This window comes from Carassius carassius, chromosome 31 (genome assembly GCF_963082965.1).
Source record: "Carassius carassius chromosome 31, fCarCar2.1, whole genome shotgun sequence".
NCBI classification, from domain to species: Eukaryota; Metazoa; Chordata; class Actinopteri; order Cypriniformes; family Cyprinidae; genus Carassius; species Carassius carassius.
This window is the reverse complement of record NC_081785.1, coordinates 8273865-8292668: the sequence shown is the minus strand read 5'-3', so window position 1 is coordinate 8292668 and position 18804 is coordinate 8273865. Positions and strand designations below refer to the sequence as shown.

General features: G+C 35.2%; 1 protein-coding gene across 1 annotated transcript in view; it reads left to right on the top strand.

The window, feature by feature from the left end:
• LOC132111458 (VPS10 domain-containing receptor SorCS3-like) overlaps positions 1-18804 on the top strand; it is a 51621-nt gene that overhangs the window by 25747 nt on the left and 7070 nt on the right. Inside the window, exons 7-20 of the mRNA XM_059518763.1 lie at positions 2822-2940; positions 4596-4685; positions 4770-4949; positions 5784-5930; positions 6966-7068; positions 9963-10039; positions 10206-10297; positions 12487-12594; positions 12889-13006; positions 13838-13971; positions 14797-14910; positions 15080-15251; positions 16234-16420; positions 16677-16810. Coding sequence (XP_059374746.1) covers positions 2822-2940; positions 4596-4685; positions 4770-4949; positions 5784-5930; positions 6966-7068; positions 9963-10039; positions 10206-10297; positions 12487-12594; positions 12889-13006; positions 13838-13971; positions 14797-14910; positions 15080-15251; positions 16234-16420; positions 16677-16810 — 1775 coding nt within the window. The remainder of the gene's footprint in view (positions 1-2821; positions 2941-4595; positions 4686-4769; positions 4950-5783; positions 5931-6965; positions 7069-9962; positions 10040-10205; positions 10298-12486; positions 12595-12888; positions 13007-13837; positions 13972-14796; positions 14911-15079; positions 15252-16233; positions 16421-16676; positions 16811-18804) is intronic.

The window sequence follows — 18804 nt, the reverse complement described above, 5'->3', positions numbered from 1 at the left end:
ATTCCCTTTCAAATTTTGTCTTTCTTTCTCCTGCTTTTTTAGTTTCTCTCTTCCTCCCCTCCTTGCGCTCTCACCATGTCTTTCTTACTTTCTCCCCAGCCGCCTATGCTTTTTTTTTTTTTTTTTTTTCTGTGTCGCAGTGAAAAATTAATAGATGAATTGAGGACAAGAGTAAATTCAATAGTAAATGGTTCTGGCTTGGTTCTGGCAGACTGTTGTGCTTGTGTTTTATCCTTGTGGGACAGTGTTGTGCATTAAAGTCTATTGATATGAGCCTGACGCAACACAACAGGTCCTCAGCTATGGACAGTCTAACAACAACATTTAAATGTGTAATGAGTGATGCAGTGCTTACACCAAACTAAATTTGAAGCACAGGGAAATTGAGACTGTGGCAAATTGAATTAAATTGGCCACACCCTGAAGGAAGTTGATTTGGAATGACAGGAAGAGGAATTTAGTAAACTGTATTTCAAAGACAAACAAGCTGAGGTGTCGCTAGACCCTTAAAATACAGCTGTGCGCCTGTAAATATTATTGCTAAATCCTTATATGTCGTGTGATTTCAATCAGCTGTTTAGAATCAGAGCTAGCCAGATTTGTAAATGAATGACTCCTTTTATCTAATCAGTCAAACAGGTTTGGAAAAAGGCCAGAAACTGTTTGTGATTCAGTTTGATTCATTCAGGCCATTCTCTCTGCAGTGGTTTCTCACATAATCCATTTAAAATTTGATGAAAAGTTTTCTACGTTCACATATACTGTTTCAGGAATGACGCGTGTGTAAAAAAAATATATGTCATTCTAATCTTAAAACTCTTTGTTTTCCACAAGAAGATACATTTTTGCAAATTTTTTCATCTTTGAGAATCGTTATAGTGAATATTACTGCACAACTGTATTAAAAAATAATATAGGCTTTAAAATATTTCAAGTGTTTAAAAAATGTACACTATAGACGGAAAGTGGGTAAAGGGTAATATTCATGTATCTTATGCCAGCCAGGCAACCAATGTTGGCAACCCTGATATATTACTATATTATATTTTACTTAGCTAGTTTTAGACTTAAGTTTTTCAAGTCTTCTGAGTAAAAAAAGCTTTCCTGGGTAGATATTTTTGTAATAAAACAATTATGTTTCATAAACTTGGTACTTATGACCGCTTAACATTATTTAGCCAACCTTAGCCTAGCTTTGAGGTCTTTGCTATTATATTCCAATATCATTATGCCTCAATTAACTAGTTTTAGATTAAGAGTTGTTTTGTACAGATGGCCGGCTGCTGTGTATAATCATTTGTTGTTAAAATAACATTCTGTTCTGTAAATGCATTGTCTGCTGGTTTATTTAGCTATTTTTCAGTACACCACATTGAGTAGGCCACTTAGGTAAGACCTTGAATGTTAAAATGCAAATTAACACCTGACCACTCTTGTGGGTTTGCTACTGTTAGTGTTAAAATCATTGAAAGTTAAAAATATTGGCATGATGTGCAACAGCTAAAACAAATAAAACTGATAACAGGTGTTAAAGGGTTGGAGCTAAAATCTGCAGGAAAGTGGACATCGCGGGCCAATTTTGAGGATCACTGCTATAGAAACATGATTTATTGGTATTGCAAAGTCAAAGGGATTTGTAATGGATTTTTAAGTTCTTTATGAACTTAAAGATATTTAAAGCTATTAAAGGATTAGTTCATCCAAAAATGAAAATTATGTCATTAATGACTCTTCCTCATGTCGTTCCAAACCCGTAATACCTCCGTTCATCTTCGGAACACAGTTTAAGATATTTTAGATTTAGTCCGAGAGCTTTCTGTCCCTCCATTGAAAATGTATGTACTGTCCATGTCCAGAAATGTAATAAAAACATAATCAAAGCAGTCCATGTGACATCAGAGAGTCAGTTAGAATTGGTTGAAGCATCGAAAATACATTTTGGTCCAAAAAAATAATAATTACGACTTTATTCAGCATTTTCTTCTCTTCGGGGTCTGTTGTGAGTGTGTTCACGACGCTGCTGACGTGTTATCTCTGATATTGGGAGCGCCAGAAAACACGTCAAATTCTAACTGACCCTCTAATGTCACATGGACTGCTTTGATGATGTTTTTATTACCTTTCTGGACATGGACAGTATGCGGTACATACATTTACGTGTGGGAAGTCGTGGCCTAGTGGTAAGAGAGTTTGACGCCTATGGTTGTGGGTTCGAGTCTCGGGCCGGCAATAACACAACTTAGGTGCCCTTGAGCAAGGCACTGAACCCCCAACTGCTCCCCGGGCGCCGCAGCATAAATGGCTGCCCACTGCTCCGGTGTGTGTGTAATTTTCTTTTTCGGAAGAACTAACCCTTTAATCCATGTAAAAATAACTCCTTCCTTAAATTTGATCTCAAAACGTATAACAAAAAATATCTAAAATTGTTATGAAAGGCATCATATCTCCTACTTTTCATTTTGTTCAGAGATACCTGAAAAAAGTTATTCCTTATCTGTTGTTTCTTTGTTGGGCTCTTATTTTCTTTCTGTCTTTACTCTCTCCCTTCAGTCTTTCTCTGTACTTTTACTCGCACCCCCTCTTTCTCTCCCTTCTGAGTGAGGATGGATAGCTAGTAGAGAGACTGATAATGGAGAGGACTGATTAATTTGGCTAGACACAGAGATGTGTGTAGGTTCTTGATTGTGTTTGTTGTGTTGGTGTGTGTGTGCCAGCGAGAGTGAGAGAGATATTGATCATCTGTTTTTTGTTTGGTGTAGATCAAGGCGTTCTTGTGCACGAGCGTATCCTGCGTTGATAAATCTGTGTGTGTGTCTCACAGACATGCAGTATATCACCTGCCGAGCACAAAAGTGTTCAGAGGAGGGTAGGCAGTATCCATTCAGTGGCCGAATTGACACCAACTCACTCGTAGTGCAGGACCAATACATCTTCTTACAGGTACAGATGTGTGTGCATTTCATTAAGTACATAAGCGTTTGTGATTTAGACTGGTGTGGGAGATATCAAAAATGTGTGTGTGTGTCACAATAATCTCTGTCTGACTCTTTTTATAGCCCTCCTTTTATCTCTGTCATTGCCGTGTAAGTGAGTGATAACCATTGAAACCAGCCTCTCCATCTTTAACAGCAGGCCAGGGTAGGACAGGACATGGTTTTGAGCGAGAATCCCAAACCTGGACCCTCCTCTGTCAATACAAGCAACTTTCGGTTGACTTTTGTTGCTTGAAGCTGTTGGATTTGAGCTGACAGAGATTAATGAGGTTATTGATTCAAAAAGCACAGGAACAAGAGACGGTCTGACACCCCACACCTCTCGCAGGAAAAACACAGTGTAGCACCATCCTCACCCTGTAAAGTGGACACACACACACAGAAACACTGCCTCATTCTTTGGACATCTAAGCTCTATTGACACTGGATCAATCGAAGCATTAGAACTTTAATGCACTGTATTTATAGCCTAATAGCTACAATCTACTTGATAAGAGGGTGTACAACATGTGTGTCTAGGTCAGGTTTTTCTAAAATTCAGTACATTTACACTGCACTTTGAAAGTTCGATTTTAGTATGACCAAAACTGAGTTTGCTACCAAAATGTTTTTTAGGTTTTTGTGAATTCGGACTACGAGAATTAGATTATGTGACTGTATCTTGGCTTCGGCCAACATGTCTACATGTTAATTGGATTACAATTTGCCTTGCAATTATGTATTTAATCCTTAAAATATTTAAATAAACACTGTGTATTTATACTTGCATTGTATACCTTCATACCTACTTATCTCCCCCTTTTCTCCAAACAAAAAAAAGTAAAAAAAAAAAAAAAAACATAAAATAATAATAATAATAATAATAAAATGTAAAAATGTAAATAAAAAAGATTGTGTGAGGTAGTGTTTTCACAATACTGGAATTTCTAAATCTAACAATAGCTTAATAATATATATATATATTTATATTTAATATTTGTATTAAATTACATGCAAAAAAAAAGACTAAATTTGATTAGTAGTTAAAATAATTTACTTTTAAGTTGATGAGAAAAGGTTATGGGATTCCTCAGCCAAAATTAATTATTATTATTATTCTGTCAATTGAACAAAAAAATATTTAATTATATATATTATATATATATATATATATATATATATATATATATATATATATATATATATATATATATATATATATATATATAGTTACTTCACACTAGACTGTTAAATTACTAAAAGTTAAAGTAATTTTTTTTTAGTTAAACAAAAAGTTAAACCCTCTGGCTTTTATTTTGGAGGAAACTGACGTTTTGTGAAAACAGGTTTACGAACATGTTTCATTACAAATCTAGTGAAATGTTGTATTTATCTGTATAAAAAAATTATGAATGGCCACTGTGTACCCAAATGCTAGCAGCACCTACAGTGATAGAATTCATTGCATATACCAAGATCTGAGACGCTGAAAACATTGGATCACGAGCAACGGAAAGTCTCCTCTCTGATAAACAAGAAACGTGGGTTCTGACTGGTGTGAACTCCTGATCTGTTGTAAATCCTTGTAGCTGTGCTTTCTCTGACTGTGTGTGTGTGTATCAGTTAACCACAGCAGGAAGAACTACGTACTTTGTGTCCTATCAGCGAGGGCCCTTCAGGACCATACAGCTCCCTAAATACTGTCTACCCAAAGTAAGATACATGACACAGCACTAGCTGTCACAAATAAGTTGTAAGATGAAATGTATGTGGCTCTAACAGCTGTTCTTCATGCAGGACATGCACATTGTCAGTACAGATGAGGGACAAGTGCTGGCAGCAGTGCAGGAGTGGAACGAAAATGACACCTACAGTCTGTACATCTCTGACACCCCTGGGGTCTACTTCACTCGCTCGCTCCCAAACCTCCATACCTTCCGCAGTCTCACAGGAAACCTCATTGTGGATGTCTACAAGGTCTGCAAATATGATCGTATAGCCTGATGGTGCTTCTCAATTAAGTTGAAGAAGTCAACCACCTTGAATGTTCACATATGAAGGTTGTGTGCAATTAGGAAAACTTCAGTAATTAACATGGTTTTCGCCAGGAATTTTTGAAAGTAGAACAGGGAACAGTGCAATGCAGCACAAAACAGTAGTGTTTGAAGTTATGCAATTAATCGCAATGAATACAAAGAGAAGAAGAAAATCTGCTAATGAGAACAACTCAAAACATATAGAAACTGAAGTGTAAGCAAAAATGCACAGAGAAACTAGGCTTATCTGCAATAATGTAGAACCTGATATTTTTTCATTCTTCTCTTTTCCTTCACTTCTAGGCAAAAAACACTAACTAATATCTATAATTGTAAAAAAAAAAAAAAAAAAAGGAAAAAAAAAAATAGAACTGATAATAATAATCAGTAAATAACAATAAACAGTAAAATTCATAAGAATATTATTATTATTATTTTATTACTACTACTACTACTACTACTATTAATAATCATAATAATAACAGAAAATTACTGTACTGATTTATTATTATTATTATTATTATTATTTATATAAGTTATTTCATAATAATTTAGTAGAACATAAACTAATGTCTGTAATTGAACACAATACTTAAAATATTTTTTATAATAATATATAACAGTAATAATACTAATAAATTAGTATTTTGTTGTTAATAATAACAATAATATATTTTATTATTATTATTATTATTACCATCATCGTCATCATCATCATCACAAAGAGGAAATACAAATATCTGAGTTCAGATCACTTTTGTCCTGTCCTGTAAAGGTGGCGGGTGTTAGTGGACTGATCATAGCCAATAAGAAAGAAGACACACAGATGAGAACGTACATCACCTTCAACAAAGGCCAGACATGGAGCTTACTAAAGCCTCCAGCAAAAGACACCACAGGACATGACATCAACTGCAACCTGGTGAGACCCAATGAATTCATCCACATATTTCCTACTAAACATGAAGACATTGCCGAAAAAAGCATAGGTCACCAACATAAAAGTAGGCAAAATACTATTTATCATAAAACTATTATTAATGTTGATCCTATTATAGTGACACGCCAACGTTTATTGAAAACAAGCAATTCATCAGAGCCAGTCACACCCACTATATTCATTAAATTACACTCAGAGCCACCTACTTAACCTATGGTCAGATGAAAACAAGACATTACAGTGTTGACACTTTTTCATTTGATACGTTTACAGTGGAGCCCTGCAGAGAAGAACTCCTTTAGTTTCACAGTGAAATGAGGGTGAACCACCAGCTACCAAACAATAGCTCTGAATTCAGTGCTTTCTGATGGCTTGATTAAGACACACTACCTTCTCTGTATCTTTGTAATGACTTTCACTGATGTTTTACACTGTTCTGGAAGATTGGTGATTTCAATTAAGACATACATTGAACAGCTGGAGTCAATTTATCAGCAGATCTCAGAAAAGTCTTAATTACTTTTTTTCTGCTGCACCAAAACAGTGGGTTCAGTGTTTGCACACGTGTTGTCATTCTTTAGAAAACAAGGTTTTTTTTTTTTTTTTCATTCCTTGTGCTTAGGGTATTTTGGGACTTATTACCCAATTTAAACAACTGCTGGTACAAGAATTCAGACACTTGTACACACAGAATAAAAGTGTGTTGCTTACTTGCATATGAAATTAGTTTTGAATCACTAGGTGGTTGATTGCATTTAAATGTACTGATTTTTGACACTGTATTCTAATTGCCATAATAGATAATATATTTTCTGAAGCTCTGAAATAAAAGAAATGGGTCACACTAATTGTAAGGGATACCAAAAATATGGACAAAAGCAGCAGAGATCCAAAGCAGATTCATTTGCATGACTTTTGAAAGCTGATGCTCCAGTTGGTTGATAAAGTTGAGATTATGTAGATATATTTAAATGTATTGAAATAAAATTTAAAGCTGTGTAATGTTCTAATTTTCAGCCCTCGTGCTCCTTGCACCTTCTCCTGCAGATGTCTGAAAACCCCTACACACCTGACACCATCTCCACCAAACACTCCACTCCAGGGATTATAGTAGCCACAGGTGTGTGTGTGTTTAACTGTCCCACTTCCTTTATTGTTGTTATGCTTGTGGCATCTTGAGTCCACCGGGCGTTTTTGACAAATTAGAGTGAAAAATGCTTTTAAATGCAGATATAGTTTGAGTAGCCAAATCACGGCTTTCAAGTTGTTACACCTCTGTGTTTTTTTCACCTGCAGAGTTTGGCATGATTGGAAAAAAAAACATGTTATTTTGCTTGTCAGACTCATTATAAATCTTCAAAACTCAAACCCAAATAGCTTCCTGCATGAGACTAGATAGATGCTCACTCAAAAAGTAAGCCATGCAGAGCACGCAGAAAATATGACCAGTGTCTTCCACATTCATAATTGCCTGTCATGTCCAACAGCTGTTCTGCAATCACTTTCCCATGCTCGGAGTGTATAAATATGGGATTTGAAAAATATGTTTTTTTTTTTGTTTGTTTGTTTGTTTGTTTTGTTTTGTTACTGGAAGCAGCTTTACCAAACGTAATTCATCAGGTGCCATGAGTGCACTCATACCCACCAGGCAATATGCACCAAGAATTTATTGTAAAATCATATATTATAGATTTAAAAATATACTTAAGTGCAGTTGCAAAAATTGTGTTAAAATAATTAAAAAAAAAAATTGTTAACCCTTAATGACTTCATTCAGGTCTCATCGACCAGGGGTTTTCAAACTGGACTTCCTTAATTATTTGATTAATAGAAATCCAAGGTCACCTTATGGGGGCTGCAAAGGGGCACAAAAAATTAGGGGAAACATTTTTTAAATGTAAATATTAATGCAAAACACAATTTTTGTATTCACCAAAGTTTATAATATTTTAATTTTATTAGGGATGCACAATATTATAGGTACGTTATTGGAATTGGCTGATAATTGCTTAAAAAGTAAATATCGGCATGGCCCGATATGAAAAATTATGCTGTTATGGCTTGCCAATAAGACTAATGACTCATTCTAATGGTCATTCTTGAATCAAAGTTTTTACTGAATGATGATTAGATACATTAGATACATGATTGTTTTGCATCGCTGCATTTAATTTGAGAATGCAAGTACAGAATGATGCATCCTTCATACAACAGTGTCAGCTGTCACTAGTAGCTGCAATAGTAGCAGCAGCAGCAGAATCCCTGTGTCCTATTGCCAGGGCCGGCAATTTGGAGCCTTAGGCAAGATTTTAACTGGTGCCCCTTGTATAACAGCCAAATCCACCACCGATCATTGACACAGAAACTGCATAGCTGTATGATATAAAGCAAAATACATATGAAATAAGACAGTTGCACAGTAAATAAATAAATAAACTGACATTAACTCAGTTAGCTATTTAAATTAGAGAACTTTATTGTCCAAAGGCAGCTAAAATACTAACATTTAAATCTTAATATCTTCATTTCAGACATTCATTAATTTAGGGCTGCACTGATCTTTTCATGAATTTTTCATGGCAGAATCCAATACTGATTTTTTATGTATTTTATTTAAGCCAAAGACAAGAAAAAATTGAAATTTGAGTATATGAAGAATATCGATAGTTGCTTTATTATTTATTATTTTGATCTAAATTTGACTGTATAATTTCAAAACCTGAAGCAAAAACAGAGTGGTCTGGCTTTAGCCTTGTGAAATTAGGCTACATAAAACATAACAAACAGCAGATGGGCTGAATGAAAATGCAAATTTACTCTCTGTCAGCAGGTGGCGCTTAAGGAACAGCAGTGATGCATTGTTTTCTTGATTACTGCTGTAAACGCACATACAGAGGAAAAATGAAAGGAAAATGCAATCTAAACTGTTTCTTAATACAGTCAGTTCCCCTCAGAGATACATACATTCATACTTTGTGCATCGTGAACAGTAGCTTGCTCTGCCTGCTCATGTATTTTCTCCTCTTTGCGTCCCTGGCCTCTGTTAACCCTGTTTACAGACTAAAAAACAACCGGTTCCAATTTATGGCTGATGGTCTATCGGTGCATCTCTGCCCAAATTCAGATATTAAACTTGTTTTATTTTGGTGGTTTGCCATCAAATAAGTGAACATTCTGCATGTTTCAGAGTGAAGCGATGCGTGTCACTCTAACACATTACCACTTTACATTACCACGTTATTTTTATTTAATTAAATGGCAACCTTCACAGTATTACTATGGCATTAAGCCATAATGTGATATAAATTCTATGTCAATATATATTGCGCCCCTAATTAAAATAATAATAATTATACAAAAAACTTACCTCATTTGGGTGCCACAATTGATGGACAGCGTCCCTAGCATTTGCCTATTTAAATTATGCGATGAGCCGGCCCTGTCTATTGCCTATCCTGTAAGGCGTTTTATCTACTTTGGGGGTGCCGTTGGACTGCTTGTATGCTATCAAACTTTTTTTTTTTTAAGATACAATTTGCTTTTGTTCAGTGACAATATAAATGATAATCATTTAAACAGCTACTGATGGAAACAATTTCTTTATTATAATTTTTTTTTTTTTGGTCTTTACAATGTCACCCTTCATATAATACATGGAGCTTAGACCATGAAATGATCTGTAAAAGACATATTTTGATTATCTATGTTTAATTACTCTATCTATGATTAAATGTGTAAAATCTGATCAATTGAAATTCAATAGTTTTGCCTTTGTAGTGCATACAGTAATTACCCAGATATGCTTGGTTTAGTTTATTTGTTTTGTTTGATTTTGTTTATTTTTTATTGTATTTGATTTTATCTTTTTTTAATTATTTTTTTTTTTTACCAGTAGGGATTATTTTCTATTTTAATAAACTAAAATAGAATCAAATCTCATCCACTTATACATCTCCATCATATGCATGGTGAATAATCTGTCTGTCAGAGTTACAGCAGTATTTTGTTTCTCAGGTAACATTGGGCCCGAGCTTTCCTTCTCTAATACAGGAATGTTCATTTCCTCTGATGCTGGAAACACATGGAGACAGGTAAACCAGTCACATGCTGACAATCACCTCCTTAATTATAGACATACTGTAATTATAGACCCTGATCACCACTCAAACTAACTGAAACTAAAAGAAATGTGAGAAACACAGAGACAGAATGCCGAAATAACTTGCTGGATTTTGACTCTGTAAACACTGTCTTTAGATTTTTGAGGAGGAGCACGGTGTCTGGTTTTTGGACCATGGAGGGGCTTTATTAGCTGTTACACAATCTGCTGTACCAACACGCCATTTATGGTAAGACAATGCACATAAATGCAGTGCCTTACAAATTTTATTGAATAACATCAATACACAAATCTGATTTGTGATGCAGCCTGAATTCTATTTTACTCCATGTTCATACATTTAGACCAGAGGATAACTAGTCACCTGACTGAGCCTGGTTAACTTTCTCCCAAGATATTTTCTTCATTTCTGTCACCTCTTGCCTTTGGTTCACTTAGTTGAGGTTTAAAAGACACTTAATATTCAAAAACAGTATAGATTTGATGGAACTAACAAAGATAAGAACAAAACGTGAACTGAACTTAGCTGATTAATTCCACTATTTTCTTCTTTAGAGCTGCTTTATAGCTGAAATAAATGTTCATAATTGACATATTTTGCAACATTGACACTGTTATTAAATTAAATTTAATCAGTTACTGAATCGAATTGAATAACTACACTAAATTATATAGTGTATACATTATACACTATACTTCAGCAGAGCTGCTTATCACTGAATTGAACTTTTATACAGTTATTGAACTGAACTGTATAGACACTAAAATGACTGGAGCTGAATAATGACACTTGTCTTGTTACAGCAGCTGTAAAGCAGAATTTGGATTTGCCTCATTTTTAAAGTCTGTGTCACTGATTTGGTTACTTTCCTGTTTAATACTGTGAAGCTGCTTTGAAACAATCTCTGTTGTATAAAGTGCTATTAAAATAAAAGTGACTTGACACATTATATGTATATAAAACAAAGCACTAGAAAGATTTTTGAGTTCATTGCAGTTTATTGCTCTAACTTTTGGGATATGTTTTATTCAGACTAAGTTTTTGAAGTTCCCACATCCTTAAACGTCAGCTTTGATATGAGGACTGGTAGATATAAGCAGCAGGCAATAGGTCTTATCATATCAAACATTTGGAATCCTTTCAGTGAAAGTGTCTGTCATGGCTTTGTAGTGCAGGTGGCCGTGTTTGCCAGGGCTTTTATGCTCATGTTGGGGGTTTAAGGTTTGAAGCAGAGGTGGGATTCAGTGGGCTTCCATTCTCATATTGTTCCTGCCACATCACATACCCAGCTTTGATGTGTTAAGCTCTGAAATGTTGTCAGGATCAATTAGGCTGCCGAAGATAATTTGTATCCTCCTGTGGGTTGCTGTTAGAACAGAAGTCAGATGTGTGTACGGGTGTTTAGCCATCAACTCGGGTGACTTTGACCCATATATATATATATATATATATATATATATATATTTATGGTGAAAACATCTGTGCTGCTTAACTTTTTTTTCAGGATTAATTGATTAGAAAGTTCAAAAAACAGCATTTATTTGAAGAAAGTCATTTGTAGCATAAATGATTTTACTGTCACTGTTGATCAATTTATTGCATCCTTGCTGAATGAAAGGTTTTGTTTTTTTTATTTCCCAAACTTCTGAACTAACTGTGTGTATTAAAAGCATACCAATTCCACACAGAATGTGTGCTGATTTTATGGGATTTATGCAGAATTCTGCAGACTCAGCAATGTGAGAGTTGTTTTGGTTATTGAAAGTAAGAAAAAAAAATGCTGAAATTAACTTAATCTAAACTAAGATGAATAACCACTAAGATTAGGCTAAACATTTAATGCTCACATAAAAAAGCAAACAGGAGGGCTCTAAATACACAATAATAGATGTCACGAACACAATCAGGTGCTTTAAAATACAAGGCATTCATAGGAAGACCAAAATCTGAAAATAAAACACACTGAGGAGCCAGTTACCCAAAGAAAAATAATACAAATAATACAAAGGACAGAAAAAAGTAGAAAGAAGTGATGCAACATAAAAGAACAATGAAATGCAAAGTGGACTGAATGTGTAATGAGACATAATATGCATTTTACATGACTAATAATGATTAGAGGGTAATGTAAACACAAGTGGGGGTATGGTGAATAATTTTGTCTTGATATTTTTCATTGAGCATATTTTAGATTTGGTTTTAATGTCATTATGCAGATGTAACCCACACTGAATGTTAATGCAGTGACTCCACAATGACTTGTTTCTGTGGATCCGATAAATATTCTCAGATGACTGAACAAATGCATCTTCTATTTTTATGTCTTTGTCAAATGTGCACTGTACAGTATATTAATCAGAATATGAACCGAATCTGCTTCGCCAGTGAAATGATTTGTGAAATGTATGTGTGTCTAGGATTAGTTTGGATGAAGGCCGGCAATGGGACAAACTCAGTTTTTCGTCTACACCCCTATTTGTTGATGGAGTTTTGATGACTCCAGAGACTGAGAATCACATCATTACGTAAGAATCATTTCAATCATTTCGTCTTCTAAGTCACACTCATCCAAATAGCCCAGGAGGTGTCAGTAATGAACCTTCACTAACTTGTGATCATTATTATCAGATTAAATCTTTTCATTTGCATGTCAGCATGCCTGTACTATGATCCTCACACTTTCTTGTACTGATAACACTGACACTTTCTTCTTGTTAGTCATTTATGGATTTTCCATAGCAATATGTGTCCTTTAAGCAATTGTAAAGAATGTAAAAATAAACCTATACTGTTGTGCTTAAGCATCTCTATCCTCGTAGATTCTTCGGGCACTTTAATTACCACTCCGACTGGCAGCTGATAAAGATTGACTACAGCTCACTGTTTGGGCGGAAATGCACAGAAGGAGACTTTCAGACATGGCACCTGCATAACAAGGTTGTCACCTCACATTTATCAGCACGCCTTACTGTTCGGTCTCAACAGCAAAACAGTAATTCACTCTCTCAGCATTCAACATGAGTTTCTTTTGGCACTAAATGCGTTAGTGATTAGGGTGGCAAGGGAGATTATTTTCACCTCAGGGGTAACATGCCCAAGCAAAATGGAAATTAATGGAGTCGTAATGAATTTTTGCAACAGATCTCAGCACATAATATTGGTGACATGTTGTCCATCAGCCTTGACTCTCACTTGTGGTTTTACAGAGTTTCAGAGTCAGCATCTATTGCTTGTCAAATCTGTTTCCTGGAAAGCACAATACATTTTCTATAATTCGTACTAACTACTGTATCTAGGCAGACGTAACTAGAAAACATTTTTGTCACTATTCCTTTGCCATATTCTAAACTACATTTACTAAAATAGCTTTAATAAAAAAAAATAATAATAATAAAAAAACAGAAAGCTTTGACGGCCTGATTTCAAGCAGCATCAACTATTAGTAAATAAAACTATTGCAAAATATTTTTTGATAATTGAAATATAGCTGCAATAATAAAATAAAAAAATTACTAACAAATAAAAAAAAACTTATGGAAGCTAGAAATGTTACTGAAATATTAAAGTTATAAGTTAAGTATTAAAATGACAAAAACTAAAACTGAAATATAAATAAATTTAAGCTAGATATAAATTTACAAATTTAGAAAAATATAAAAATAATATTAATTAATATTTTAATAGTATACTAATACTAAAATAACACTGTTCCATGAGCAGTTTGGTGACTCTGCTAGTTATTTATTTAGGTATTAATGTGTATTTCAGGGTGAGGTGTGTGTGATGGGAGAGAGACAGGTGTATATGAAGAGGAAACCTGGCACACGTTGCACTCTGGGTCGGGAGTATTCTCGAGTTGTTTCAGCTGAGCCCTGCATCTGCACCCTCTATGACTTTGAGTGGTGAGTCACATGCAAGCATATGCATACGTGCACACACATGGAAAAGCAGAGCAGCTGCTTCTCCAATAGAGGAAATGAATGACAGTAACTCTTGCAGATCAAAGGACTCAGTGTTGCATGTACAGTACGAAAGCTGCAGGGATCCAACCAATTATACAGATCAATCAAGTGGCATTTGAATGAAAAAAAAACAAAACAAGGGTTTTCCCTTCATGCAGTCACTTAAATCAATTGCTCTTGAGGCAGCAAGGTAAAAACCTGGATTTACATCGTAATCATATCGCTATACTGATGGAGATTTGACAAACCCACCCGATGCACATGGAGACACACTCCTGCGCTGATCAAAACGATGACATAAATCTCACTTGTACCACACACAGGCTCCATTAGTCGTCTGCTCTTAGGCAAATTGCAGGTTTGAATGAGAGGCATGTAAAAGTAGCATAATGTCAAATGATTAATCATCTCCAAATGAATAAGTAAGGATTATTTAAATGTGGCAGTAATCTGATTAGCCTGAAGGAGCTGTTGTTACTGAGTTTAGCCCTGATCCCCAACTGCAGTTTATACCTTGTAAACGCACTAACCAATCACAACTTAAGGCTTCCGTGCTGCTAAAATGTTACTGAAACAAAAGCTGGTGTTTAAGTTGAAGTATTAAAATTACTAAAACTGAAATAAAAATAAATTAAAACCTAAATTATTAAAACAATAACTAAAACTGAAAATATAAACCACTTCTCTCTATAGACTGCTATGGTATCATAGAGAGGAGCTCAACCAAACTGAATAATTGATGTGTTTTTATGATTTTCCCTGCAGTGATTATGGGTTTGAGAGACAGGCCAGTGGAAAGTGTGCACCTGCATTCTGGTATGATGTCAATTTACCAGCACACACCTGCAGCCATGGACAGCGCTACCGCAACAGCACAGGGTAACACACACTCACAGATGCACACACACACTGCATGATCCATACTTGCAAAATTAATCTCTTTGTGATAGTCTTCATAAGAGTGTTTGTGTATTAACTACATGTCTCTTTTTCTGTTTCTGCTGGTAACAGAGGGCTTTTTCTAAAGTCTTTGTGTGTGTCGGTGCAGGTACAGGCAAGTGCTGTTGAATAACTGTAGAGAGGGTCTGAAAGATACACTAAGTCCCAAAATGCAACAGTGCAAACTCATAGCACCCAGTGGCCTACAGCTGAGCACCATCAACTCCCAGCTCACTGCTGTACTGGGAACCAACATCACCTTCAGAGTAGCATTGCAAAAAGTGAGCCAGCAGGTGCACAAACACACAAAGTCATTGATAATGTGTTGTGCTTTCAACTCAACTCAACTCAAACTTTGATGGCAGACCAACTTTGCGAGTAAAACAAATTTCCAAACCCCTGATTTCATGAGGGGGTCTCAGTCAATGTCCTTTTCATCAATCTTGCCTTGTGCCGCCAATCCATAATTTTACAAGGCTGCTGCTTTTCATTTCAGTGAATTTAACACAACTTAATAACTAGGTTAGTAAAGAACTTGCATACATAATTGTTTAAAAGTTTGGGGCCAGTAAGGTTTTTTTCCCACTTAATATAGCACAAAAGCATTAAATTGAACAAAAGTTAAAGTATAAACATTTATATTGTTACAAACAATTTCTATTTCAAATATGTTCTTTTGAACTTTCTGTTCAATTCATCACAGTTTCTACAAAAATATTAAGTAGCACAAATGTTTTCAACATTGATCATAATAAGAAATCTTTCTTGAGCACCAAATCAGCATATTAAAATTATCATGTGACACTGAAGACTTGAGTAATGATGCTGAAAATTCAGCTTATATAATACAATACAAATACAAATATAATACAACAGAAAACAATTATTGTAAACTGTAATGATATTTCACAATATTACTCTTTTACTGTATTTTTGATCAAACTAATGCAGTCTTAACTGATATAAGAGACTTATTTCGAAAAATAAAATCTTTCTGCCCGCAAATGATCAAATGACCCCAACTTTTTGAACAGTAATGTACACTGACACCTAACTGTATTCACTTATTATAAAACTGATTTTAACAGTAAATCATTTCAATTCACTGTTAAAATTTGCATTTTATGTATTTAGATCTATTTTTTTAAATCAGTCCACCAGCCATCTGCTTACTACAGTTTTAGAACCAGTTTTTCTCTGTATCTCAAAGCCTTTACATACAAACCCATAGAATATATCTGTCTTTTTTGCCTTTTTCTGTAGGGAGACTCACTGTCTACAAGTCTCCATGTGGATTTTGGAGATGGCATCTCGGTGTCATACTCCAATATAAGTCGCCTTGGTGACAGCATCACACACGTGTACAGGGTCACTGGGATATTCAGGGTCACCGCACATGCTCAGAACAGTCAGGGGTCTGACAGCAGCTTGCTCTATCTGCACATCACTAGTAAGTACATGAGCACGCACATATACACATATACATATAAGAAGCCACTGCCGTCACTATAAAAAAACTCTTTCCTGTCAGACTACATTACCTCTAAACCACTGACTGCACATCTAGACAATCTATTTCAGAACCAGTTCTCAATGAAGGATGTGTAGAAGAAGAAATTGCTTGTTATTGTGTTCAGTGCTAAATGTGATCATTATTGACTTTATATTGTGTCTGATGAGATATCACGTCCGATGTGTCATGTCAGGTCCTGTGGAGCGTATCTTTCTTTCGGCACCGGTGGTCGTCATCAGAGGAAAAGAGGCCAACTTGACAGCAGTGCTGTGGCCCAGTCAGCCCAGGACTGCTACTTTCTACTGGTGGTTCAGTAACAGCACAGAGGTTCAATTGTTGTGTATATATATATATGTGTGTGTGTGTGTGTGTGTGTGTGTGTGTGTGTGTGTGTGTGTGTGTGTGTGTGTGTGTGTGTGTGTGTGTGTGTGTGTGTGTGTGTGTGTGTGTGCGTGTGTGTGCGTGTGTGTGCGTGTGTGTGTGTGTGTGAGTATGGCCCAGAGGCTGTTAAACAGCTATTCCAGTATTACTTTTGACCTGTAACAAAACAAGGGCTCTGCCAAAGATATTGTGGTTACCAGGGTCATATAGGTAAACCTGTTATTAGGATTAAGGATGTTCATTTTAACCGGTTAACCATTAACTGACCATTAAGAATTTTGACCGATTTGTGATGCCAGGCCTTTACTGCAGCTGATGTCAGTTGTTGTTTGTTTATGGGTCTTTCTGCTTTTAGTTTTTTCTTCAGCAAGTGAAATGCATGCTCAGTCAGGAGGAGATCAGGAGATTGACTTGACCATTGCAGAATATTCCACTTTTTTACCTTCAAAAACTCCTGGGTTGCTTTTGCTGTATGTTTTGGGTCATTGTCCATTTGTACTATGAACAGAGGTGGGTAGAGTACCCAAAAACTGTACTCAAGTAGATGTAAAAGTACTTCTAGAAATATTTACTCAAGTAAATGTAAAAGTACTAGTCTGAATAGTTACTTGAGTAAGAGTAAAAGAGTATCGGATAAAAAATCTACTCAAGTAGTTAGTTACTAGTTACTTTGGGTCATATATACTGAGCCTATTTTATTTTAGATATATAGATAAAATGTATGTTATGTGTGTGTATAAATATATATATTTCATCAGCCTTTATTCCAGTCTTCAATGCCATATAATTCCAATATGTTGATTTACTATCAATGATGTTCTTTTTATCTTTCTATACATCAAATAATCCTAAACAAAATGTCACTGGTTCCAAAAAAATATTAAGCAGCAAAACTGTTTTCAGCACTGGTAATAAATCAATATATTAGAATTATATTTTGAAGGATCATAACTCTGAAAACTGGAGTAACAGCTGATGAAAATTTGGATTTGCATCACAAAATAAAATATATTTTAAAGTATGTATTATATATGTATAAATAACCTCTGACACAGAGAAGAGAGAAAACTCCTCACATGACCGCTAAGTTACCGAACATCTGAACATAACAAACCAAATGCACATTGATGGATCTTCTTCTGTCTGCACGCAGAAGTATATTTCTGCAAGCGTAAATATTGTGCAAATTTCATAATTAATTGTGTCTAGGCATATGGGGGTCGTCATGTGACACACAGCAGCCACAACAGCATATTGGCAAATTATTATTAAGCATTATTTATTTATTTTTTCATTTTTATTAGAAACATTCCCAGACGCATGAACTATGTAATGAAATATCTCGATTTTCACATTTCAAAGAATGTTAATAATGATAATATGCAGTGGTCAAAGTAGCCTAATTATGTAATTTATTATAAAACCCTGTCTGTAACAGATATAGGTGTCATGCCATAACATATTTTTAATACGACTGATTTTATATTAAATGTAAATTTACATTGAAAGTTAATGTGATATAAAAATTGCTACTAATCTTTCATTGTTCAGAAAGAGAGCAAATAACATTTACATTATCAAAGATAATTTTCACTGACAGTCTAGAGTTCAATCCCTCTCAGAAACTCCCATTGAAATCACTGAACCTGTTAACACTGTGAAATCAATATCTTAATTTACAGATTCATACACACATCTCAATCTGTACTTTGTTGTTTCTGATGAGAGAATTCGCCAGAAAGAGGTCTCCAGTCAGTGAGCGAGTGAAGGAAGCACCGGAATTTTTGCGATGACTCATCTGAACGCCTCTGATTGGCCAATGCATTCAAAAGCTCAACAGAATCATGTGTGATTGGTTATAATTCGCAGCGCTGTAAAAACGCATCTATCTCTGGCTCAGCGCCAGCAAGCGATCACTGATCTGAATTTAGTAGCTGATG